The 26637-nt window shown below is 36.1% G+C and overlaps 1 protein-coding gene across 5 annotated transcripts in view; it reads right to left on the bottom strand.

Moving 5' to 3' along the window:
• CWF19L2 (CWF19 like cell cycle control factor 2) overlaps window positions 1–26637 on the bottom strand; it is a 60711-nt gene that overhangs the window by 7561 nt on the left and 26513 nt on the right. For all 5 annotated transcript variants that reach the window (XM_039718687.1, XM_039718688.1, XM_039718691.1 and 2 more), the window contains exons 10-14: window positions 26367–26456; window positions 14273–14398; window positions 12905–13042; window positions 3452–3664; window positions 1836–1952 (exon numbers count right to left, since the gene is read on the bottom strand). In XM_039718687.1, the coding sequence (XP_039574621.1) occupies window positions 1836–1952; window positions 3452–3664; window positions 12905–13042; window positions 14273–14398; window positions 26367–26456 (684 nt within the window). The remainder of the gene's footprint in view (window positions 1–1835; window positions 1953–3451; window positions 3665–12904; window positions 13043–14272; window positions 14399–26366; window positions 26457–26637) is intronic.

Here is a 26637-nt window from a genome sequence, read left to right as displayed (position 1 = left end):
GGAGAAAACCATCCATAAGGGGAAATAAGAAGGCTTAGTTTATGCTTGGGTGGATGCAACATTAATACAAGCAACAGTTCAGTCAACACAGACTGTGTAAAGATTTGTATCTTTTCATATTAAAAATATTCCATGCATATTTGCTTTGGCAAGTGAGCACATGAGTGTCTGAACTACACAATACATTAAATTCAAGAGCTTGAAGGCATACAGCATAAAGGAACTGTTTTTGCTTTACTCCAATATAGCCTAAAAAAACCCCCAGCAAAAATAGTTAGCTAAAACTCATACTTCACACAACATTTTGTGAATACTTAAAGTGTGGCAATTTTTTTTCCTTTCAACAGTAATAAAAAATATGTCTCTTGCATCAGAAAGTTAGTTTTGTCATTGACTGTCTGCTTATACTCTTTCTAACATTTTCCAGACTCCTTCTTCTGTAATACGTATATGTTGGTGAAAAAAAAAAGTCATGTATCCATCACTTTCCAAAATACTTCACTGCAAAGAAATATTTAAGAATATCTATATTCTGTCTACGAATATATTCACAGGATCAAAGGATAATGGTTTTATCAACTAGATGCCTTTTCTAATAGGTAAAAGACTAGTGCTGAAGACAGGGACTGCATTTGCTTATCTTTTCATGATGCCATTTTCTTTCTCATACAATTTAAAATTTGTAATTGTTTAGTTAAGAGTTTGGGGTAAATAGAAGATTGAGGATAAACATATTTATCACTTTTCCACATGCTCTTTTTTCCTCCTGATCCTACTTGTTGCACTTATTTGTTTCTTATCCAACTTTCTTAGGCATTTCTGTCATATGCAAGAGAACCCCTTTCTGCTTAGAAAGGAGCATAATTTACTATATGAAACAACATTAGACATGAGAATCAATGTGGGAGGCAAATTTGAAAAGTAAAGAGAATCCATCTGCCAGACATGAGGCAAGACCAATGTTATTTAAATTATTACAAACTTATAAATTATGCTGGTTTTAAATCTCAGCAACTACAACAATGAAACCTTTCTCTAGCCTGATATAGTCTCCAATATTTCAATATAAGAGGTGGCAAATTGTTTTCCCTTTGTAATAATCGTGGTGGCAGGATAGGGGATTGAAAACACAGCCAATCTCTTAGGCAGAAGCTTGTTACATCCCTCCCTTGATTTTCCATCTCCAAAGAAAACAGAACTCAAAATCTTCAAAATGTCTTCAAAAGAGACTTGGAAAGCACAACCCATCATGCTTGGTGCACTATTTTAATAATTCTCTTCAAAAAAGACAGAAAATTGGACTTAAACAGAGATCTCATTGATTTTAAGAGTAAGGTATTTCTCTTTTAATTAATATCCACCCAAAACCAGATTAAAAACTGAAGATATGTAAACAACATATTTGTATTTAATTTTAAGTAATCTGCCTGATCTGACAATTCTTTTCTTTTCCTTGGAACTCCCAAGAGAATCCCATTAAGCCAGTTATTCTATTTTCTGTAAGGGATCAGCTGTACCTTCTTCATTTCCAACAGACATTCCTCTAACATGGTTTCAAAGACCTCCAAGGATGCATGTTCTGCAGCATTCCAGGAAACTTCTTCTACTGCTTATAAATTGAAAATTTGCTTCAGAATTTACCCTGCCTCTCTTTCCTGTTAATATTTGACCATAATTTTCATCCATAATGTGAGAAGGTTCTGCCCCTTAGTGGAATCAGAACAGAGCTGCCAGACTGCAAATTATGAAAGTATGTACTTATGACAAGGATGTTATTATCCACGAGAAAATTATTTTACAAAAGGGTTAGAACAGGAGACAGTTTTTCAGCAGACCTGGATTTCTTCCCAGATGTCTTCATCCAAAAGAGTGGCTGCAGTATGGTGCTGTAGAGGGGCTATCAGGCAGTGACCTTCAGTAAGGGACTGGCTGCTTGGTAGAGACAAGTACACCTAGGAAAAACAAAAAAAACCTCAAGGGCCCAGTTTTCCAGCATTAAAAACCTTCCCATTGCTGAGGCTAAGAAATTCATCATCTGCTAAATTCAAACCAACAGAAGCTATTAGCTACTAACTACATCAAGGTATTAGCAATTTTAGTGCTTTTTAAAAGGGCCCATTATCCACCAGTAGATCAAACCAACCAGCAGTATCCAGAGAACAGTTCCACCACCAAGGCAGTAATATCACCTTTATAAAATAACTGGTATCATAACTGCTATGAAATGACACTGTTCAGTGCAGCCCAGTATTTTTTAATATAGATACATGGCTGTATGCACTTTTAATAATATGTGTATACATATATATATATATAAAAAATGTATACATGTCACGGTTTAACCTGGCAGGCAGCTAGACATCACACAGTTGTTCACTCACTCCCTGTTCCCAGTGGGATAAGTGGGAGAGAATCAAGAAAAGACGTAGAATTGTGGGTAGAGATAAAGACAGTTTAAAAGGATAGGAAATTGAATTACAATGATAACAACAACAACAACAACGTACAAACCAAGTGATGCACAACACAGTTGCTCACCACCCACCCACTGTTGCCCAGCCATTTCCCAAGCACTGGCCCCTGGCCAACTTTCCCCTGAGTTTATCCACTAAGCATGATGTCATATGGTCTGGAATATCCCTAAGGTCAGTTAGGGCCAGCTGTCCTGCCATGTCCCTTCTCAACTCCTTGTGCCCCCCTCACCTTCTCAGTGGGGCAGTATGAGAAGCAGAAAAGTTCCTGAGCACTACTTAGCAACAACTAAAAACATCAGTGTCTTATCAACATTACATTCATCCTAAATCCAAGACACAGCACTATATCAGCTGTATACCTCTCAGCTATATAACTCTGTATACCTGTACCAGGTGCGTGACTCTACCTATAAAGAGTTTCTGATCAAATGAAAACATCACTGATAAATGAAAACTAGTAAAAAAAATGACAAAACAGGTTATACTGAAGTATTTCAGATGTTATAAATCCAAATATTTATGTAACTTTTAAAAGCATTAACAGAACCAGAAAGGTTTCCAAACCAAACTTCTGTCTATTTTGAAGGATTCTATGCTTAAAAATTGAATTCCCCACTTAGTTTTCTTTGATATCATGACACAGTTCTTCACCAGTTCGAATTTCCTTCAGTGAAGTGTGATTTAATCTTCCACAAACCCACCGACAGTCTAATCTCTGCACTGAAATCTTTCATTATTACTCTTGTCTTCTACAAACATGAAGTCCTGACATCAAAGATTAGCTTTAAAATTCATGACAGATTTATATCTTTTTCCTCCTCACCCTTGATGAAGTTGTGGAATCAACTGAAAGAGCAAAGAAAGTAAGATGCAGAACAATAAATCCTTCCATAGAAGCAATTTTGTTCCTAATTTTAAACACTCTAACATAATTTCTTTTTTATTTCTACGCTTGTGTTAAATTGCTATTTTCTTACCTTGGTGCCAATTGCAATAATAAGATGTTTAGAAAGTTCACTGCTATCAAAGCAGTAGGGGCACTTTTCCATGCATGCAGCAAGTTGCTGGTGCTCACGGATTGCTTTTCTTCTTTGTACTTCCTCCTCTTCCCCACTGCGTGCTCTCTTGGCTGCTTTGGAAACAAACATGTCATCCAGAGTGTAGTACTCTCTGTCTGTTTTTTCCATGAGCTGAAAAGATATACAGAAAAGTTGCACTTATTTATAAAGTAGAAAGAAAAAATACTTAGCTCTTTGAAAAAGAGCTTCCTTCCTTGAAAAAAGCACAAAGTACATAAGCAGTAGCATTTCCTCCTTTCATATGGCATCTGCTGCAGACAGAATCATCAGGTACCTCTCCTGAGAGCAGTCATATACAGATATTAAAATACAGATATGTGACAGCAGTGAGAAGAGTACATTACTATATTCCATCTCAAATTAAGGGCTAGGTATTTCAACATTATCTTGCCATAACTTCAGCTGTCTTTAAATAGATGCACACTTTCATATATCATTTATATCATATATTTTATCCTCTCCCATCTCCTCCTCCTCTCCTTTTACAACTACCATTAAATCATCTTTTGTGAAATAACTAGACCATGACTCTGCACTTCATATTCACATTCTGTGAAAATATGCCAACAGTTATTCTTACCAAGGGAACAGGACTAAGCCATTTTGGGAAGAAAACAGTCTTTGCCTTCAATACTAAGTCTTTCTGAGTGTACCTGTTGCATGCCACAATAAATTTTAATAAATTTTAGGATACTGACTAGGGTAGCCCTAGAAAAGAACTAATGTTAACTGAACGCATTTGGAAGGCAGACTATCACAAATGAAGCACAGTATCCAAATTAAAGAAATACTTCCAAATATCCCAGGCATAGTTTCTGTAGGTAATATGATATTTAAAAAAACAAAAAAAAGGACAGAGTACATAAGTAACTTTCCCCCAAAAACACAAAAGCTCTTTTCCCAAATACTGCAGTTTTCTAACACAGACCAAAACCTTGTTTAAAATATGCTCAGTACTCTTCTTATCAAACAGCTGAGGAAGAGACTCAATATTACTTTATTCAGCTATAATACACTTAAGTGCCTATGTGCATTTCCTACTGGAAGCCACTGCAGACTAAAATAAACAGTTCAAGAGTTTAACTCCCTTCTTCTTCTGTCTTGCTGCAATTCTACATTTAACAGAATAAGGAGATTTCTGAGATTTAGAAAAAAGATGTAGTGGTTTGGGTGTCTAAAATCAAGTCTATGTTCTTCTGTTATAAAAGGATTAATAAGGTAAAGTTAGACCTGCAGCCAAAGCATTGCTTAGAGGATAGCAGTAATGTTATTACTAAACATTAAGTTTGGGATTTTTATTTAAATAAAAATTCTGCCATGAGAATGAAAGTACACAGGAAACATGACAGTTGGCAGTCTAGAAAGGAAAGGAAGTGTGGAAATCACAACATTCTGGCTACCAGGAGTATTACACGTAACACAGAATACCATTAGTACTCTGTTCTGCTTGCACTTAGAAGTCATCATGAAAATTCCTGGTTTGTTACACACAACCTCCACAACTTCTTTTAAATAATAATACTTTTCAAAATACTCCACAGAATCCCTTGTGATAGAATTAATATTCATCTTATTAAACAGCCTGGAAGATTCTTACATAAAAAGTAGCAAACTTTTATAAAGTAGGTGCTGTCTAAAATCCAGATTTTGTTTCTTCTGGTACATCATGACCCACAGATCATAGAACCATACAATGGTTTAGGTTGAAAGAGACTTTAAAGAGACACCTTCCTCTAAGCCAAGCTGCTCAGGACCCCATCCAGCCTGGTCTTGGATGCTCTAGGGATGGGGGCATCCACAACTTCTCTGGGCAACCTGTCCTAGTGCCTGATTTCCCTCAAAGTAAGGATGTTCTACTAAATAACTGAACTAAATCTACCCTCTTTCTGTTTGGGACCATTAGGCCTTGCTGTATCTGCCTGTGTGAAAAGTTGCTCTCTGTCTCTTTTCTAATCCCCCTTTAGGTACTGGAAGGTTTTATAAGGTGTCCTTGGATCCTTCTCTTCTCCAGGCTGAACAACCCCAACTCTCAGACTGTCTTCATAGGAGAGGTGTTCCATCCCTCTTCTAAAATATTTATACTTCTATTTGTACAACAAAGTGCCCAGTGAGTTCTGCCAACTGCATTATTTGGCTATAACTAAATCTCTCAAAAATAAGTTATAGGGGAATCAAAAGAACAGGAAGAAATTGTTCTCTAATATACCAGAAGGAAAGCAAGTAATCATTCAAAAACCAATTTCTTTCATACATATATTCTTCCATACAAAAGACATAACTAGTCTAGCTAGTACACATCCAAAGAAGGAACTGTGCTGATGTATTAGAGTTGCTGCAAAGCTGCTGTTCTGAATCATAGGTGCAGCATCACACCTGCCAAACATGAAAGCCAATGCATTTTGGATGTTGTGTGTTTAGTTTTCTCACCATGATTGATATAGTTTGGTATTGCCCTTGCTGCTCAGGTGCTGCACAGTGATCAGAAAGATGCAGGAAGTCATTCTGATCTATTAGTTTACAGTTGGGATGTCCTACAATACATGACTGAATCACCTAATGCTAACAAAGGAAATTCAGGTTCCTATAAGGACAATGCATCTGAAGCCCTTCTTTCTACCAGATACTGGCCAAAGCCCAGAGCTGTACTAAACTGACATGTCCGTAAGACAGACCAGCTCTACAATCCCCAGTCTTCTTTTTCCTACTTCACTTTTCCTTATTCTGGCCTTATCTGCCACATTCTTCCTTCATATACACCCTCTTTTTTTCCAGCTTTCCCTTCTCTTTTGGCAAGCACTGATTAACCAGACGACACAAAGGCAGCTTTAGGACTCTTAGCACCAGGCAAAATGACATGGCCTCCCACATCTCATAGCATAATTGTGCAACTACGTCATTGCTACCGTCCATCTGATTTTCCACAACCAGGATGCAGTTTTCATTTAACCAACAGAGAAGAATCGCAATTGTGCTTGCCCTGGCCAAGAGAGGGCTGTAATACACAAACATTTAAACAGCAGTCAGGGAAGGCATCCAAACTTCTCTCAGGAGCCCTCTGGGTTTTCATTTGGACTGCTCAAATACAGTGCAAACGTAGCTAAAACACAAGAAAAGGGGTGAGATCTCTAACCATTCAGCACAGGAGTTTAGAAAGAAATCAGCATCTGACTATGCATAAATCAGAATGATTTGAGAGAGGGAAAAATTACAGTGTTGTATTTTCTGATTAAATCCTTATCATGATAATTACCATGAATAATATGAATAAATTACATGAATTATTTCATTACATAACATTCTGTTTACTAAATAATTGAAGCCCTTTTTAATTTGCTATGTTAGTGAAGCCATCAGGCACCATGGCATGGGGATATTTTCTGAAGTAACTCTTGCAAGTCTGTGCAAGGGACAGTCCAGGGTCAGCCTCATTTTTCTACCAACCTATGTTCAGGATTCTGAAACCATATTTCATAGCTTGATTTTAAATATTTATTTTTTTTATTCCACAGTAAAATCCCTGGAGTCTTATATACTGCTGGCTTCCTACACACTCCACCTTGAGCATACTGCACGTTGTGTCTCTTATTGCTCCCTCTGCTGCTACTGCTTGCTTTTTGGGTGGCCCCTTTGAATAAAAAGCTCTGCTAAAGAATTTAGTATCATTGTGATACTGAAAAAAACCCCTTAAGAGACAGAATTCCTAGTGATCAAGATTATACTCGTATAATACCTCAAGTATACGTTTTTCCCCACTTCAGATTTCCTTTGAAATTTGTGGATGAAATTGGAAATTCTATTAAACACAATTAGCAGAGGAACAAAAGGTACCTGCGTGGTTCCAGTGTGGGTTATTTTCAGCTTTTTTGTACTGTTTCTTTTCTGCTTATTTTCTTGCTCCAATTTGTATGCAACTATTGAACTTCTGCTTTTCCTGTTTCCTTGCTAACGCAATCATAGCTGGAGTTACTTCCATATAAGCTAATAAAAGTGCATCTGCTTGAAAAATTTGTCAAAAAAAAAGTCTATAGATTGTATAAAATGTATCAGTTTGGGTTTAAATTGTCATGGCAACACTGACGTCTTTAAATGACAGAGCTAATATTTGTGGAATGTTGTATCATAATGTATTTCAGGAAGCTGCAAAGAAGAATAATCTATTATTTTAGAACACAAACCTGAGTGACATAAGAATACATCTCATCACATTTAAATTTGTTCAGCATTTAGCACCTATTCTGAACAACAAAATCACCTCCGAAAAGTTCTGAACTCAAATAGAATTTGCTTAAGACAAACAAAGGTAGAATTTTATCATGTAAACCTTATTACAATTCCAGTCCCCCTGTGAACACAGACATTTAAATTTGTAGGTTTAATTCATCATATAATTCAGTGAATAGGCATTTTCAAAACTTATCATCACACTGAATTAAAGAATACTTTAAACACATAGTATCAAAGGATTTTAATATATCAGTGCACAGAGTTCTTTTAAGGCCTGTATCACTGACAAGAAAAGTCATGCTGGTGAGCAAGGTAACTCAGGATTATCTTTGAGCAGCAGAAGTCAAGCAAAAAGATGACAGAGGACTGCTCAGTGGCTAGAGACCAACCTCCTTTTTGTTTCTGCTATATGAAATGAAAACTCTAGATTTTGCTATAAGTAGTAATTAGGACAGACAAAAGTTTATATAAAGTCAATGACATAAAATGTAAACTAAACAAAAATACCTTCACCCATAGAATTCTACTTTTAAAATTCTGATTAGCATTGCACTTTACAGTTATTCCTGGCCATAATTTTAATGTCTAGGAAAGACTGTCCTGCACAAGTCTTCAACTGCAACATATCTTGTAATTTTAACATAATTCTGGCAGAATCCTAAATGCTTATGCAGTAATTTCATATGGGCTACATCTACACAGTTCTTACTCTTCCCAGGTTTTCTTCCTTAATGCAGCTGTCCTGTTGTTGATTTGTTTCCAAATGCAGAAACAGCCTTAACTTTGTGTCCACACAATATACACAGAAGGATGTTTAGTGAATTGAATTGAAATGTAGCAGAACAAGGTGTTGGAAATTATTTCTCTTGTGTTATCGCAATAATTTTTTACAACAAACCATGCACATAAGCTTGAAGGAAATGTAAAAAGCAACAGAGCACCAGAGCTTTGCTGGCTTTATCATGTCTATTAAATATTGTGCTAAAATTGCTTCACTGTGTGAAGAAGGAGAAGAAAAAGGTTCATTACATAATAGTAGCAGCAGCAGCAACATTTTGCATTTTTCACTTTAGCTTCTAAGGTTTTTTTCAAGACTATTATTTTGGTTTATGAAGACAGAAATGCAAAAATGTGAACAGGTAGACTTGCACAGCAAGCAGAAATGATTAGGCTGAAAGTAATTTTCCATTTTACAGACTTTTAGAGAAGCAAGGAAAGGCAACATGCAAATTTCCTTTTTGCAAACCTATAATACTAGAATACCACTCAGCTAAATCCATAAAGGAAGGTCAGCATTACTAATAAGGCATTTCATTTTTCACTGCTGAATTCCTCTTAGGAATTACTGCACATATTTTAAAATAAAATTCATTTCTGGCAAAAATTAAAATGTCCTGATGAACTACTCAAATTAATTGTTCTCTTTCCTGAAGTAAAATATAAAAAGGAAAAAAAAATGCTTTAGTAGAATTAATACATACAAATACAAGGTAATTTCTCTTGAGGTTATGTTCCAGGAATCAGTCTCTAAACACCCACAAGCATCTATTGACATGAGTGAAAGGATTACATAAGTCTTAACAGCATGAATTTGGGAAAACTGAACCACTTACAACAGTCAGAGGCCGAAGAAACTACAAACAGGGTACTTAAAGCTATCAGTACTGAAAATCTAACACTTCGCACATATTTTGTACTCTAGAAATGTCAGAAAAAAACAGTTTTCAAATGTTTTATTGACTTCTTTATATCCTCAAGTCATGCTTCTACAACAGTGAGAACCAAAACCACTTTCAAAGGTGAAGAAAATAAAAAGCAGAAATAGTGATTTAAATGGATGTTTTTTTCATTGAGCCATAACAGCAAAACACGAACAAATCAAACTTTAGGCCTGCTTTTTCTCCATATATCAAAAAGATTAGTGCTGGATTTTAAAAAGGTTTTTTTCCAGCACTGTAAATTAAAGATTTTTTTCATGGTATTCATAAATTTTACGTAATAGCATGCATGGGACGGCTGTGGGAAAGGCAGCAATTCAAACTGCTGAGGTAAGTGACACCCACATCAGCCACCTTCAAACAGAGGCCGAAGGGGAACAGGAGACAAAAGCCTCAAGCACAGCAGGGTTGTCTTAGAACCATGACTACAAAAATAAGAATGGACAAGAGAGCAATGATAAGTCAGAATCAAAATTTAAAACAAAGACCCAACAGGTAAATAAACAGCAAGGAGACAGCAAAATCCCTCCATCTCATCTCGTTGAGATCTTGAGAAAAGGAAAGGTGGAAAAGTATGGCTTGAACACTGCAGATGTTTATTCTGTCAATCAGAGTGGGAGTCTGGCACGAGATAACACACAGACTTTCACCTGGCAATGGGATTAGACATAGCTTTCATGAAGAGAGACTTTGGGTCTACGTACTGATATTTCTTCCAAGTCCCATTCAAGAAAATAAATCCTTTCATGAATTATACCCTTCTATTTCAACATCCCCATCTATCTCTACAAAACTGCAATTATGTTATTATCTTCAACAACTAACCTGTATTTCATTTGAACTACTGTTAAAAGCAGTAAATATAAGGAAAGTAACACTGATCTAGAGCAGAGCATTCAGCTGTGTAAAAGCCAGAAAACATGCTGGCCTGTCGTTCTCATTCTGCTCCCATTTGTGAGAGCAGCACCTATTTCCTCCATCCTCAACAGCTGTGGGGCTGGAAGTTTCTTTTGGGCATAGTCTGGGAAAGGGACAGAAGCCCTGGGAAAATCTCTGAAGGAAATAATAGCACCCTAGGCAATTCACAGTGATTAGATGACTGAAATTGTTGAACAGAATTTAAGGGACACAATCTCCCTTCTCCCATCCAAGGCAGGATATCATTTGTAGACTTGCAGCAGTTTCCTCCCACCACTCCTCTGCAATACAACAGATTAATTTTTGTGGATAATTTTTTCATTTCTCAAATGAAGGCAGAAAGATAAAGTAATTTGTATGTGTCAAATTTGTGTAGTGTTATCAAACTAAAACTGGCAAAAGAGGTTTGTTTGCTAGATTTCCTGCTGGAATAAAACACCTCGCTGAAACCACTGAGGAGAGATGCAAGAATTTTGAAGACTAACTTACTGAGCACCAGATCATAATGCAGATACTCCATGTAGTATAGGCTTATAAAGTACATAAATAGAGTAACACTGATCTTGTACTGTGAATAAATGCATTCTACAGACATGGAAACACATGGAAACCTCACAGAGGCCTAGGAGCCAGTTTCTTAACCTAAGATCAAGAAACAAACATCATCTGGGGAAGACCATCACATTTTCTGGTGACAGAATCTGGGAATCACCTGCACAGAACCTACCAAAAGCATTTTAGATCTTAACAGAGAAGAACAATTGGCATCTGAGATGCTTCTTTTTATGAAAGCTGAACAAAAATACCTTTAAAACCTAAATGTGACATTGCATAGGACTGAAATACTACAGTATCATGAATTAAAATATGGACATTGCAACAGTAATGGTTTTGACAAAATATCTATTTTGAACATATGCTTCAATACACTTAGCCAGTAAATATATAGTATGGTTGAATCGTAAAAGGTTAGTCAAGAAACTTATTCTAAGAAAACCAGTTGATGTAGTACGTCTTTGCCCAGTAACAAAAAAGAAACACATTACTTAGCATCTGATCCAAAACTCACTGAAGTTAGTAGGAAGTCAGAGCCTTCCAAAACTACAATAAAGTATTTGCATAGACTAGGAAACACAATACAAATTCCTGTAACATAATTAACAAATTTTACCCTTCAAAAAACCAAACAAAAATAAAACAAGGAAAAAAAAAAAGAAAAAACCAAAATCCAAAAACAAAATCAAAACCAAAAACCAAACCAAACAAAAAAAAAAAAAAAAGGAAATATCCCTTTGGAATGAAACAGCTGCTTTCTCACCCAGTGTGACCATTTTATGTTGCAAAATCAATCTCCAGCAATGGTTAAGATATATGGGGGGAGACAATAAAATTGACTCTTCTACACATTTGCAGCTCTCAGCACTTACTGTGGAAATACTGACCAAAACCTATCTAGATCTCCCTATTAAATATTTAACAATGAAACAGTATTTCACTCAGTTGCTATGTCTTTTTTTGCTCCCACTCACAATCAAGGCCTCCACTGCATTTCATGCTCTACAACACAAGATCTACAATTACCTTCTTCACTGAAAAAAAATCTCAGACCACTCCTTCATGTTATTTCTTCTGTGGCCACATCCCATATGTGAAACAAAAATAGTTGTGTTCTATTAAACTTTTATGCTAATTGTTCTAGTCTAGCACCTGCGTTCCCTTACCCATCCACCCATTCCCCCCAAGCTGAAGAAATATTGTTTACTTAGGTTTTCTTCAAATGGCTACTGCTCTGTGCTCCTGATTACAGGGTATGCTTTAACAGCTTGGGCAGCATTCAAGATATGCGTGTATGATGCGTTCACTACATGCTTTAAAATGCTAAATTCTCCTTTTTCATAACCTCCAAAATTCTGATTCTCCTTTTAATCACACCAGCACTGAGACGATGTTTGCAGACTCGCAACAACTCTCAAATAAGGCATCAACAGCCTCTTGTGTATGTACAGTCATGGCCTCACACAGCTTTAAGATTATCAACATTTTGCTTTCATCAGTCCTGCCTTTCATCTGAATTTATTGCCTCAATACCTGTGATGGGATCTGTTCCTTTTTATTTGAGAGTTCTATAGAATAATCACCTGTGTCTGAACTAGACATTTTAATTCCTTTTATACCCATAATGCCTTTCAGACACCATTTAAAATAGGACAGGTGACTCACATCACTAAAATGTGTACGTCTCTCCAGCAACTCTCTAAAGTGGATCCTAAGAATCAGCTCAGATGTTTCACAATCTTAGAAAAATTCTCGCTTTGTACTTGGAAATTCTACAATTTACAATGGCCCCTATTTTTGACAGTCCTGCATAATTCTGTAACCATAAACAATTCTCATCTTCCTTCAGGCTTTCCCTTTACTCAGGCCTCATGTACTCCCTGATATTTCTAATAATAACATGTTTAATTAAAAAGCCATACACACAGCACCTTACCTTTGATGCCATACGCATGAACAGCGAGTTTTGATCCTCTGCTGTTCTCATCTTCTCATTTTTGACCAAATCCTTCAGGTTCATACTATCATCATCCTGAAAATACCTTACTCTCTCTTTATCTACATGAGTAGGCACCTGAAAGCAAAACACATTAAAAATAAGTATTAACCTAATCAGAAACATCAGCTATAAAATTCAGACCCTAACCATTTCAACAAGTTTAAAGAATCATGAATCAAGCTAAGCAGATCCAAAACAACTGGGCTAACAGCTCAATTTTATTTAAGGAGAAAAACATCTTTCCCTTTCTTCAATTGCATCAGAATGTCTAAATAAGAATATAGCCTCTTCCCAAAGTCACTATATCCTGAACACCCTTAAGGTATCAGAGCTACAACATTACCACTCAGGAAAGATAGACAGTACAGTTAATTAGCTCATAAAAATGAAATATCCTAAAAAGTAATTTTCATTATTGACAATTCTACAGCTTTTGTATAGTCACAGATATCACTGAAACACAGTAATCACAGACAGTACTGAAAACTTGTTTGAATATGGTACCTCTGGGAAATGTTGCCACTTTAAGAGTGCACAAGGGAACAGAGATGTCCCTTAGGAGAGGAATAAACTAAATTCCAAAGGAGTACAGGGAGTGGTCATTAACATAAAGCAGGATACCGTTTTCCAAAGTGGAAACAACAGGATGATGACAACAAATTCCTCACCCTCTTGTGTCTTTTGCTTCTCCACAGCAGTGTTGCAAGCTGATCTGTCCAACTAATCAAGAATGCTTGCTAGAATTATGAGGTAGTGTCACCTCCTCTTATCTCAAAAAGATCAAAGTGCTACTATATTTACTGCTGGAAGCAATTATCCTAAGAATAAAACACTGCTCCAGCTTCCAAGTTTCTTATTGTTCCCCAAACCACTCTGTTACAAAGATTAGGCCATAGTTATTATTGTCATCAGTAGCCATATTTTTTGTTAGAACTAAAGTGAAATTAGCCCCTGAGACCTGAGTATCTCAGCAAAATCTTTCTTAATTTGGAAATATACAGCTCCTACTAATCTTTATTTACATAACTTTATGTAATATAAACTAAAGAGACTGGGATAACTTTTCCTTAACATGCATTTAAATAAGCCCTAAAGTGATCCCCTGGGAAATACAATCTGAAAATAAACTGAATATATGCTTAATAAATAGGTGATCTAACACATAATTACAATCATCTTCCAAAAAGAACTTTTTAACTACCTATTGACTTTCTGATAAGATACTCATTAATTATAGCATCATAAAAGTAAAACTACAAAATCAGTTAAGAGTTGCAGTTCAGTACTCAGATTTGTAAAACTTACCATCTGCTGCTTTCTTCGTCCTCCTTTTGGTTCCAGTGGCTCTGTTGGTCCCATCACAGGCCATGCCCTTCCACTCCCATCTGTTCTCACAAGGACCACTTGTTCATCTTCTTGACGGCTTGAAGCCTGTGTCAGGTTTTAAGGCATATTTTAAAACAGATGGTACAGACAAGCCAAAAGAAATACCTAACCCACATTAAATAAATGTTTAAAATCCTACTGATTAAGTAGCAGATTCTTTACATTTTGCGTGTTCAGTGTAATTCAAAATAGACAATTGCACCTTAGTGAGGTATGCTTTTCACATTCAAAAAGGAAAAAAGTATTAAAAATACATTACATTAATTAAATGCAGAGCTTTTCTTTCCAAAAGAACCAAATTTGTATTCTTGTTTTTTTCACATAAAGCTTTATTTCCAGAAGACACACAATGCTTCTGAAAGAGTTAAAGAAATAATACTGAATTAATAAACACCACTAGCATTATAATGCTGTATTCCTGAAAACCATCTAAAAAGCCACAGCCCATTACTACTTCTTTTATGGATTGGGAGTGTGGAGAATAAACACCCTCACCTCTGTTCCCCAAAAACGTATAGAACTTGTCTTCATGGAAAGTTCTTTTTAGGGCCCCTATATAGATATAGGGGAGAGATATATTACATATACACACACGGAGGGGGGGAAAAAGGGAAGAAATTCCTCACCAAAGAGTATGCATTTAACTTTCTAAAATATTAAGAATAATTTCTTAAATAATTTAAAAGTCCATGAACTTCCTGATTATTCTGCAAAGATGTTTAGGTAAATCAGCTGATTAAATTAGAGCACATAATGGGGTCACTACTTAATCAGATGATATTAGGACAGCCTTTGTCAAATCTTATAAACAACTTCATTAATCTCCATTTCAAGCTATTTTCTACCAAACTGCTTTCCACCTGCCATCCTTGCCTAAGGAAAGCTTGTCCCAGAAACCAAAATAAAGTCTGGAAAATCTGTAGATACTGAAGTATACTTCAACAGCTTAATTACATTTTTCCAAAGAAAGTCATATGAAAGTAGAAGTTATGAACCAAAAAGCTGCCTGGGTAAACCAGACCTCTCTCTTCTGTAACACCAAAGGCAAATCTCATTTTGCAAAGCAAACCAGGATGCCCAGCACCACTTTGGCTCCAATAACATTACTGGTATTTTCAGAGAATACAACATGACTTATTTCCAGCATCAGCCAAATACATATCTTTGTGTAACCTGTACCTCAATCGTTCCTTTTTCACAAGGTAAGGGCTTTTGTCCCTATTGGGAGAGGGAGAAAAGGTGTTCATTCCAATAGGAGAAAAAGGCTGTGTGTATTCACCCCGCATGTCATGTGATAAAAAGGTCACAGCTGACTGAGAGACAAACAGCCAGATCAAGGGGACCAGGTTTTACTATGTCATAAAACCTTATTCACAGCAGATACAGAAAGCAAAGATGAAGTTAACATCAATAAGAATGTATCACAGCAAACTTCTCCAATGCCACAATTCCTTTAAAACTTGTGTGACTTTGCAAGTTTGGAGGTTGAACATATAACCATAGATACTGCAGTGAAAGCTCAAAAATCCAGAGCATTGCTAATTATTTTGAAATGATACAGACCTTTGCAGAGGAAGAACCCCCCCCTCCTTGTTCTAAACTCACCATACCCGCATGGCCAAGTAGGGATATAAAGCTCTCCCAAGAGGACTAGTCAAATCCACACAGCAGACCCTTTAGTTTTCAGTGAATAATCCACCAGTAGCCACTTCTGAAGGGTCCTGTTTATGTGAAATCCTATGCCAGGAGCATCTTTCCAGTTATTCAGCTCCTTTTACCCGCTGCCCATATAGCATCTCCAAAAGGATGCCAACTTCACGTCCCTCCTTCCCCACACCTCTGTGTTACTGAGATAAGAAAAGGATGAACTTTTCCATTCCCAGTCTCTAAACTTAAACCTCACTGTATACAAGACTTTTAAAAAATACAAATCACTAAAACCAATAGTCATTACAAGAGCACTTGCTTCAACAACTGCAAAGAACAGTAAATACCAGATTCTATATCAACTTATAACCATTTAAAGACATCCATCCCAAACTTTGTCTTCACTAAAATTCTTAATACAGACATTTCAAAAAGGATGTCATTCATGTGCAGGCTGTTATTTTCCCAAAAGTTAATGGAATTGACAAGGTGTTCTTTGTGTTAGCCTTCCTTTGCCTTTGAAGAAGGGCTGTAAAATGTTAGATCCAAGCAACATTTGCACTTTCTTTTTTCTTCCCATTCCCAATCCTTACATACTAACATAGAAGCAGCAGAAGAGCATCTTCTGAATGTGAACCATGTAATGAGTTAGGACAGGGACAGAGAATGGAGAGGGGAGCAATAGATATAATACATACTGAATTCTTTGGGTCAGAACCCCATAGCTGGCAGGTTTTGTCTGCTTTATGGGGCTTTGAGGTTTTTTTCTCCCTAATTTCCAAGACTCCTGAGTCCTGACACAAAGCATGTAATAGTGACTAAAATGTATTTAGATTTAATATTCCAGAGAGGGGGAAAAAGGGCAAAAAATTACAGTAATTTTTAGCTTTAGAATACAAAGTACAAAAAAATTTGAAGTGGTACTTCAAAGAGAGATTAAAGGAAGCAGATAAAAGGATAAAATTATGGACAGTGTGAAGACTAATGTGAAGTAATGTTAGAGACTAACAGCAAATGCATACTAGGAATCAAAATTAATGCAAGGGATGCAAGCCAAATGTGATTATTCAGAAGATTAAAGATGTTACTGGAGGTAAAGACATCCTTCAGAACTCAAAACCTTATCTACATAGAACTGCCTTAAAAATACAGCATAACAGAAAGTTAATTGTATTCACACAAAAAATGGGTTTTTTAGTAGAATCTTACTAACAATAATTAGTAAAGCTATTTCCAAACACATCAGAAGCAAAAAGCTTTCTGGTAGAAAAAAGATGCTCAAGTGGTTACAGCATTATCAGAAGGTGTCATTTGAATATTATATTAATTAATTGTATTTTATTCAACAGTACTTTTTGAAATAAAAAAGAAAGAAAGCTCTAGAACTTTAGAAATCATCTTTAAACTGAAATATCAGTAAAAGGAGTTTTTTAAGTAAGCTGTCATGAAGTAATGATTTTTACTAGAGCTTCCAAAAAAGAATTCCAATATAATGCCCACATCCTTCAGCATATACTATATCCCTTAAACAGGTCTCAGTACAAAAATAATGGAAAGCAGCCAATATAATAAAAAGATTTAAAATGTGCCAAAGGCTGATCCTGGGAATTCTGGGGCAATGTATCTAACATTTGTAATGGACAAGTTCACACAAGTAAAATGAAAACTAGACTTCCTCTATACTTGAACAATTACACCATACTGAGAAAGGGCCTTTGCAGGAAAAATCCACCACTCACAGAAGTAATAGCCTTTTTCAAAGGAGTGTGGATATCAATCCAACTGCAAGAGTTAGTTAATGTTCTCTTTTTATCTATTGATATTTTCTTTACACTTGTATTCCCATGACTATATGACAAGGTATATGAACAAGGTGTATTATATCACAGTGTGGTCTCTGTGATATAATAAATACTCATTAATAATTTTGATCAGATAATATTTCTATTAAGTACAACAATAAGTTTAAAAACATATAAAAGTACTTTTAATATACCTATTGTTAAATGTTAAAATTGAAACCGGAGAAGACGCTCAGTCACTATTCCTACATCTTGTGATGATTGCTAAACAAACAATATAATTTACAGTCTGAAATGAATAAAAATAGGGTCTATTTCCAGAATGAGAGGGAATTATTTGTTGCCATTAATTAAGCAACATGACTTTTTACTTCAGGCCAATTAAATATACAAAGTATACAGTTGTTCTCACCAAATATACAAACTGCTGTACAGCAATTAACACTCAACTGAACAAAACAAGCAGACAAGTCTGGTTCTGAAAGATAAAAGCTTTAAATTAAATACATAAATAAATAAGATACAGATCTGAATAAGAATTTTGAACTCTACAGAGATTATCCCCGTTCCACAATCCAGCAGGAGGAAGTGGAAATCCTCTGCCACATCAGGTGCACAGTTTAATTTGAGGAACAGACACTGGAGCGGGTGAACAAATGAAGTAGTCAGGCCATGCATCTGAGTTAAGATCCACTCAGAACTGGTTTTCAATGCTAATAGCTATAGGGAATAAAATATATTTTAGTAGTCAGTGTATTGTAGGGTAGGGAACAACTAAAGTTAAAAAAAAAGTTTAATTACTAAGCCAACAAAAAGCTGGATGCTGCATGATTTGAAAGCTTTCTGCACGTTTACTGAGAGCTACATTCAAGTGGTACAAGCACAGTGTAATGAAGGAATAACAAAGGAACAGTCTTTAGCAAGGAACTAGCCTCTACAACCAAATGCTGGCTTTGTCAAATCAGATGCTGCATTAAGCATGCCACCTGTGTCCTCTCCCCTACAGTCTCTGGCAAATGGAAATGCTTTGAATATTGTCTTATTCCTCTACTGGAAAAGTCTGTCCTTACGTTATAGTATCAGTAAGTGTCTAAAACATATCTAGCACTTCTCAGAGTGCTGGACTCGGCTGTTTCTCCCATCCACTGTCTCCTCTTCACTTCCATTGCTTCGTCTCCTGCCATTCCAGTTACCTTTCTGTTAGGCTCTCAGCTTGCATTCACACATAATCACCAGTTACCAGAAGGATGGGTAAATCCCATGCAGAAAGAACGTCTGCCTCCTTCAGTGTTGACTATTCCCAAGGGCACCATCTCATACTCAGGAGTCATTTTACTCCCAACCTGGAGTCCCCAACTAACACATTTCAAAGCATCTAAGCTCCCCTTCAGGCTCTAACATTTGCTGTGAATAGTGGCACTGTAGCCATCAATGTAATGCTTATAAAAATCAGTAGGTTAACCATTCTCTATGGCAAGACTGAGGTTTGCATCTCACAGGAAGATGAAATTAAAATGGTCAGAGGCCTGTAACAGCAGTCCACTGTATACAAGCTGTATCTTTTATTTGGGTTTCTTGAAGCAGAAAAAGGATAAGACTAAGAGAATTAGCAGCATGAGGAAGGAAAGCAAAAGCAAACTTCTAAAAACTAGGTTAAAAATTTAGTATTTCAAGAAAGACTTCATAAATATATTAATGAGTCACTATTACACATTCAAAAGGTGCTAACACAGTAATGGGATTTTTAAAAGGTTTTACAAGATCAGAAAGTTGGACTACCATAATTAGGCCCTTGTGTTTAAGAGCAAAGAGAAGCATTAGAAAATCTAATGCAGGCTGCAACACAGAGGTGAACTATTCTACAGAAGAGCATCTGTATCAGGCAGTGCTTGGTCTGTGTGTAAAGCACTGCACTAAAAAAAAATCCCAAAAACTCCAAACCATGGAAAAGGATTAGGTCTCTATCCTTTTTTCCCTTTTTTTCTGCCAGTGACACTGAGTAATAACACAATAAGTGTCATTAACCAATTATGAGGTATAAAACTTCATTTGTTCTTATTGATATAAAGTCAGTTGCCCTTTAAATTCAGCAATTCTTTGTCCTTATATTACAAAAAGGTTATTTTGGCTAAATTGTTTATTTCTCAGAAGAAGCAGTTTATTAACCTTCATTAATCTCTTCTTTACAATTAATATCTCTGACCTTAGCCCTGTATGCAGAAATACTTCTATTTCTGCTCAGTACTTATTTTCTTAGAGCATCTTTAAGATAGGGTGATCAGCATATCAACTCTTGAGTAGAATGGCCACACACACAAATCTAGAGTCAAATTCATTAAGTCAGATTGGCAGCCTGTGGAAGTAAAACTGGAACTAGCAACATATAACTTACAGCAGCTTGTAATGTGTCTGTCCATTGATGCAACTAGAAATGGGGAAAACTAAAGCAATTAAGTCTAAAATAATATACTGGATATCAGGAAGCCTAGAAAATACAACTTTAAAAAAAGCTCCAAATATTCAGTTTGATACTCTAAACTGTTAGCTACATTTTGAAATGGTTAGTCACTTAGCCACATCAATGAGCCACTGTAGGTATGAGATGTAAGAAAATTTGTAAAAACTGTAATGCCTAGATGGCCTGTTTTTACAGCAAGAACATCTGACACAGAACATATATACTCAGATCATTAAAAAAAAGAGAAATATTGCAGCATGTTGGTTCTAAAGTCCACAGATTTCTATTTCATCTTATCAACTGATTTAACACAGTGAAAGGGTAAATAGAGCAGAAAACATATGTAGAAATTTAACATGGTGTTGGGAGAAAAACACACCCAGAAAAAAAGGCACCATCAGTTACAAGTGCTGCATTGGATATGGTTGTTGTCTCTGGTGTTAAAGCATACTTGGAAGTTTTTGTATTCTCAGTTTGAATTCTAAGAAGTTTTAGCCATTCTCCCCTTTTATACTTTTTAGATCCACTGAAATGGTAAGACATTTTACATCATTTACTTACTGATACAATTTTTCCAACATGTTTTAATTGCAAAAGCCATTTTCGTATAAATTACATTCAGGAAGATAAACCACTTTGTCTTAATATGTCTTTGTCTTAAATAACTTAAATAACTTAAGAGTGTAATCCACTCTTACTGACATCAACGAGAATGTTCAGGAAATGCACTAATCAATAACAGCATACACCTATTATTTTTTAAAAGTATGCACTAATAATATGAAAGCTGTTCTGCAGAAGTATGTCCCCTTCATTATTCTGTGTTACATTTAGAGCTAGTCAAGTCTGTAGGGAAAACACAAACTTTTGCTGGAGAAAGAATGGCACAGCCATCTTGCAGACAAGATTCAAGTGTGATGGAACAGCAGGAATCAGGAATTATGATGAGCTGAAAGCATCTGAGAGTAAACAGGCCATGAGCCATCTGTTGCCGTATCTCCCCACCATCTGAAGTTCCAAATAAAATCTCAGACTTTTACTGTGCATTTAGTGAGAATCATTAATCCCCAGCCTTCTAGTTTTTACACAAGTGTCTCAGCTATACTTCTATGCCAAGCAATTTAAAATAATTTTTAAAGGATTCTTTATATATGGTTACGTCTACCCTACAGCTGTATTTAGGTTTTGCATTGGTTAAGTCAGAATGAAAGTTATGAAAACATATTATAGGTAAATTTTGACAACCAAATATTTTCATTTCAGAAAAATATCTGTGTTTATAGTCTCAATTCCCAAACCTAAAATTTAACAACCTGGCACACCTGCAATTTTGAACATTTATTTTAAGGGTGATTTGGCTTTTGCTTTCTTTGTGTTAGTTTAGCATTGGCTTGGTTTCTTTTTAAATAAAAAACCCCCACACATCAGAAGCATTCTTTTCCTTCTTTCTTTCACTTCCTACTCTGAAGTACTAATCACTATCTAAATTTTACATATATACACACACACCACATGCATACACACACCACCTGACTTTGAGATAACTGTCTCTTTCTCCAAGGAATCACTGCCATTTTTAAGCTATTTGTGAACAGGTCAATCTTGAAAACATATGAAAAATAATACATTCTTGTTTTCCCCATTATCATTACTGGAACCAAGAGAACATAATTTCAGGTTTGTTCCACATCTGATTCCTCTCAGCTACTCACTCCTAATGTCACATGGTTTACTTGTCTCAGGATCGTAACTGTGCAGCAAATCACTTCTCTGGGTAAAGATCCAGCATGTTCCATCCTGTCTTTCCTAAGGCAGAACTATATACAATGGGATGCAATTTTACAGAATCAGAGAATATTAAGGGTTTGGAAGGGATATTAAAGATCTCTAGTCCCATCCCCCTGCCATAGGCAGGCCCTCCCCCTAGGAGGACTGGGGGATCCACAGCCTCACTGGGTAGCCTGTTCCAGTGCCTCTCCATGCTCACAGTAAAAAAATTCTTTCTAATATCTAACTTAAATTTTACCTCTTTCAATTTGCATCCATTACTCCTTGTCCTGTCACTACAGCTCCTAACAAAGAGTCCCTCTCTGGCTTCTCTGCAGGCCCACATCAGACAAGTAGGATTTGAGATTTAAGCCAAGCTGTTTTATTCAGTTTCTTTTCTAAAAACCAGTGTTAGCTCTTCAAAAAGATTTTTTAAAATATTATTTATATTGAGTTAGTTTCCCTAGAATTCTTCCTCAGTCTGGAGTCTAATGAATTCAGGAATACAAATTAAACATCAGAACTTCAATACATCAAAAATTGTGTTCAGATAGGAGGTGTTGGAAACATAATCAATCTTATTATTTATACTCAAGAAGAATATTTAAATAAAAATAGCAAAAGCACTTGAAGTACATGGAGTTCTTAATACTATGAAGGTTTTCACTAAAAGATGAGCCCAACTTATGGCATGAAACTCACCAAATTAATTTTTCCTTGCACTATAAATCTTCTTCACCTGAGATGCACAAGCAATGGCCTGGAGTCTGTTACTCTCACAGATGCAACACGTAGCCTAGAAATGGTTTTCTCTTTTAAAGAAGCATCATGTCAGCCATTGTAAAGTGAAATGCTGTGCCTGCCAAAATTCACGCCTTACTCTACGGATATCTTCTATGCCCAAGAGGCTTCACAGAAGCACTCAATACTCTTCAGTGGAAAAACACTCATACTAGACCAAAGGCTGAAGGACTTCCACAGAAAATTCAGTTATTCAAATGAAGACTTTCTGTGATTAAATAATTCATATTTTCCCTACATATTCTCAAATGCATAGCAGAAAAGCCTATAGCTGTTTCCATTTTTCAGAACTCTCTTCTTTTAAATAATCAGTGACACTATACCCTACCATGTTATTCTGCTTAAAGCACCACCTTCCAGCTTTCATTCAATTTTGCATTGATTTTGTCTTTCAAATGCAATTCATCATTATTGAAAACTGTCTCTAGCATTTGCTCAGCAGAGACTACTTTCTGTTTCCTGCATACTAATTATGTTCTATGGAATACAGAAAAAAGCTTAGGGTTGAGAAGCTTTTCTTCTAAGCCATACTTCATTTGGGATTGAAAACAGTTTTAGAAGATGCATACTCTCACACTATATTCATCCACCACCATGTTGATGGACCAGATGTCCATGATAAGTCCCTTCCAAAGGATATATTTTATATTCTGCCTCCTCCTCATTTAAATTTATAGATTCCAATTTTTGTAGTAGCAAACCCTACTGGAAATTATGTGCCCCATAGGAGTGCTAATGTTCCAGATACAGTTTGTTAAATAAAAATACTGAATAAAAGTATAAATTAGATCAGTTGTGACTGGTACTGACAATGGCAGAGGTGACATCATCATAATCAGTTTAATAAAATCTAGGGTTGTGTAGCACTTTCAGAACAGAAATACAAACTGTATTTAAGAGGTAAACTATGAACACATGGAAGTTGTTTTCTAAATGCTGAAGTCTCCACAATTTTCTGCTGTCTCCTTACACTCAACAGGTATAAATTTCATGGCCTATGCCAACTTAGAAACCCTATGGTACAGAAGCCTTCTCTTTACACAGTTTCACTAGGACTCAAAGTGCAGCCTTGCTTTCTCAAAATACCCATGACAAATCAGACAATAAGCATCTGAAAATAAGCATCATTTCATTCTATTCCAAATGAAAACAAAAGCTTTTTGATTTCCATAGACCCTGAAGGTTGCCTTCTGCTCAAACCTAAAACAAGCACAATCTAAATGTGGCTCAAGCATTTAACTACAATACCCATTAAGACCCCAAATTCCATTAACAAACAATTTAACTATATTCATACTAAAAGTTATAGGGTTACATACTTAAGGCAGCCCACAGTGAACAACACAGGGGTTCTACCCAAGCTGAGACTTGGTGAAATATACCAGCTGAGAAAAACAATGTTTTTAAACTCCAAACATCAATTTTTGAAAACTGTACTTCACAACCACATTTTTGAGGTTGCTTGGGGTAGAATTTTTGTCTAAATCAAAAAAATTACAAAACTAGTCACTAAGTCCCATTTTAAAAGTTATATTTGCCTCTACTCCCACTTACAAACAAAATGAAATGATATAAAATTAAAGTAGGATTTAAGCTAGCACTTTATAGTCCCTTCAGTCTGTAGTTTCTTGATCACTTTAAGGCAGAATAAACCAGAACCACTATCAAAAGAATTGATCCTGTCCTCTGTACAAACCCCAGTCATTCATTCATACATCCCCTTATACCAGTGTAAGTCTTCACTCAGTCACACAGGGAACAGAATTGGGAAATTGATCTGTGTCCAATTAATTAAGAAAAAAAAGTTCCTAGGGAGATGCATTCAAAATTGCCTTCACTGCTTCCTGATTTATCTCCCCAGCTCTCCCACCAGAAACTGAAAAAAGGCAAAGCCATACTTTAGGACCACCCAGCATGACACTGGCCATGCTGCTCCTCAGAAGCAGAGACAGACCTGCCTGAAACAAAATGCTTCATGTTTGTTACGGGTAATGGAGGCACAGCTATCAAGCTTTGGGATCAACAGGATATTCATTTGGAAAACCATTTCTGTGGAAACCGCTTCAGGTCCCTCACTTGGAGTGCATGTATCTGAAGTGGCTGAGGCTGGCACTTGGGTGGTGTGTGCCACAGAAAGGCTGAGTCATGCAGAGCCAAACACCCCTCCACAAACCAGCTTCCCTTGTGCTGTGGGACGGCTTCTGAACATCTGGGCTGTTGACTCACAGTGTGACATAGCTGGCCTTTGGTACACAGGAGTGCCAAACACATCCTGCTTGTGTCCCACTAGTCAAAACCAATTCAAAGCTGTAAAATCAGTAAAAATTCCCTGGCATCACAAAGACAGGGCTTAGGACAGAGCAACTGTAAGCTCTGATGTACTTCTGACACTCAAACACCACATAATACAGACTAGAAGAAGCCAAGAAAGAGGCACAGGCAAAGGATATTCATGAATACTTACATCTTGTATTTTTGCAATGACTGTTAGTTGTAAAAGTGCTCAAATTAAAAATTAAGATAAAAATCAGAATATGGTTGAAGACCAGACCTGACCAAAATTGTTATCCATAACTCAGTACCTAAAGAATAGGTGTTCACCAACATTTGTGAGGCTCACCCACAACATGCTCTTTACTTCTCAATTTTAAAATCTGAATGGATTTTTTCCTGTGCAAGTATACAACTCTAGTCTGCTTTATTTAGGGATTTTTTTACAGATATGAAAAACATGCCAAAGAACTGCACTGCAATGAAGCAAAATCTACCTACACAGAGCTTTTGTAATTTTGAATTATTGTGAATTCAGGTGTGAGATTTAAATACTATCACAAGGTAGTCAGGCAGAGACCACACATTGTCATTCAGTTTAGTTTGTCTCTTAAAGACTGGACAAATACTAATTGGTGTATGAGGTCTGACATGAAGCCTTTTAGGACAAAAACATTTAGTGGCTTTTCAAACTCAACTCACTAGCACCTGAGATTTTACTGTGGAACTGGGTCAAATTGAACATTAGTTTTTGTCTGTAAGTTTCAGTTTGCTCTCCATCATGAGGATAGAGCTCATAACTTAAGGTATTAGCTCTGTCTCCTTATATCAGTGTTGGTAGAGAAGAAGCTTTCTTACACTTCTTAAATACCACCCTTCAAAAGGAATAACATTTGAAGTGCCAGCTTCTTCAGAGACAGCAGTCATGTAACAGCCAGCACATATCAGTTTCATTTTTAATGGAAGATATGTATCCTTGCTGAGGAAATATCATGAGAAAAAAAAAATGAATTTGCTAAAGTACCAACAGCAATAGCAAAATGTTGAGAGAAAAAAAAAAAAAAAAAAAAAAAAAAGAATTTGCTAAAGTACCGTGGACAAAGTTTTGTTTACCAACAAAAACTGTAATTCAATTTGGACAGTCACTCACCTGAAGTCACACTTTCTAATGTTCCTAAGTACATCTGATGTTCTCTAATTCAGCTGCTACCTGTATCATACATGTAACTGTGTTAGTGCAAAGAAAAGAAAAATATTTTTCACTTACCTCTCTGCCAGCCTTTGCTGGAATCTGTCCCTGAGTCTCTCTCAACTTGCGAGCACTGTCAAGTTTGGCTTGAAGTTCTGAAGCTAACTCCTTCAATGAAAGTGATAGTACTCCATTAGTTTAACTATCTTAAACTTTCAGGATATCTTTATATCAAAATGAACTATTCATTTCATTTTTTGTGTTTTGATTTAAAATTTTAAACTCTAATGACACAAAATACTAAAGAAAACATCAATATAATTCACACAATTCTTTATAGGATATAACA

The sequence above is a fragment of the Passer montanus genome, unplaced genomic scaffold (assembly GCF_014805655.1).
Source record: "Passer montanus isolate IOZ18808 unplaced genomic scaffold, ASM1480565v1 scaffold4, whole genome shotgun sequence".
NCBI classification, from domain to species: Eukaryota; Metazoa; Chordata; class Aves; order Passeriformes; family Passeridae; genus Passer; species Passer montanus.
Note: the sequence above shows the minus strand (reverse complement) of the source record. Positions and strands in the feature narration are given on the sequence as shown.